The following is a 236-nucleotide window of genomic DNA, read 5'->3' as shown; positions in this document are numbered from 1 at the left end:
TGTGTGTGTGTTTGTGTGTGTGCGTGTGTGTGTGTATGCGTGAACGACTGTATGTGCTGCAGCCCACCTCTCCACCACTCGTATTTTTCCATAGTAGATTCAACATGTATTTCCCTTAAAAACCCATCTAGAGGTGTAGTCCCACCTCCAACACACATACCTTCAATACCCTGCTCCTTCTGTACGCTTGCCTGTCGCTCGATCGCTTCAACGTTCCGGGAACTACCGACGGCCAT

At 49.6% G+C, this 236-nt stretch overlaps 1 protein-coding gene across 1 annotated transcript in view; it reads right to left on the bottom strand.

The window, feature by feature from the left end:
- The window catches only part of LOC101863997 (MFS-type transporter SLC18B1-like), a 15,406-nt gene extending 15,170 nt beyond the window's left edge, over positions 1–236 (bottom strand). Inside the window, exon 1 of the mRNA XM_035971036.1 lies at positions 161–236. Within this exon, the coding sequence (XP_035826929.1) occupies positions 161–236 (76 nt within the window). The remainder of the gene's footprint in view (positions 1–160) is intronic.

The sequence above is a fragment of the Aplysia californica genome, unplaced genomic scaffold (assembly GCF_000002075.1).
Source record: "Aplysia californica isolate F4 #8 unplaced genomic scaffold, AplCal3.0 scaffold00364, whole genome shotgun sequence".
Classification (NCBI taxonomy): Eukaryota; Metazoa; Mollusca; class Gastropoda; order Aplysiida; family Aplysiidae; genus Aplysia; species Aplysia californica.
This window is presented reverse-complemented; position numbering and strand designations above follow the sequence as displayed.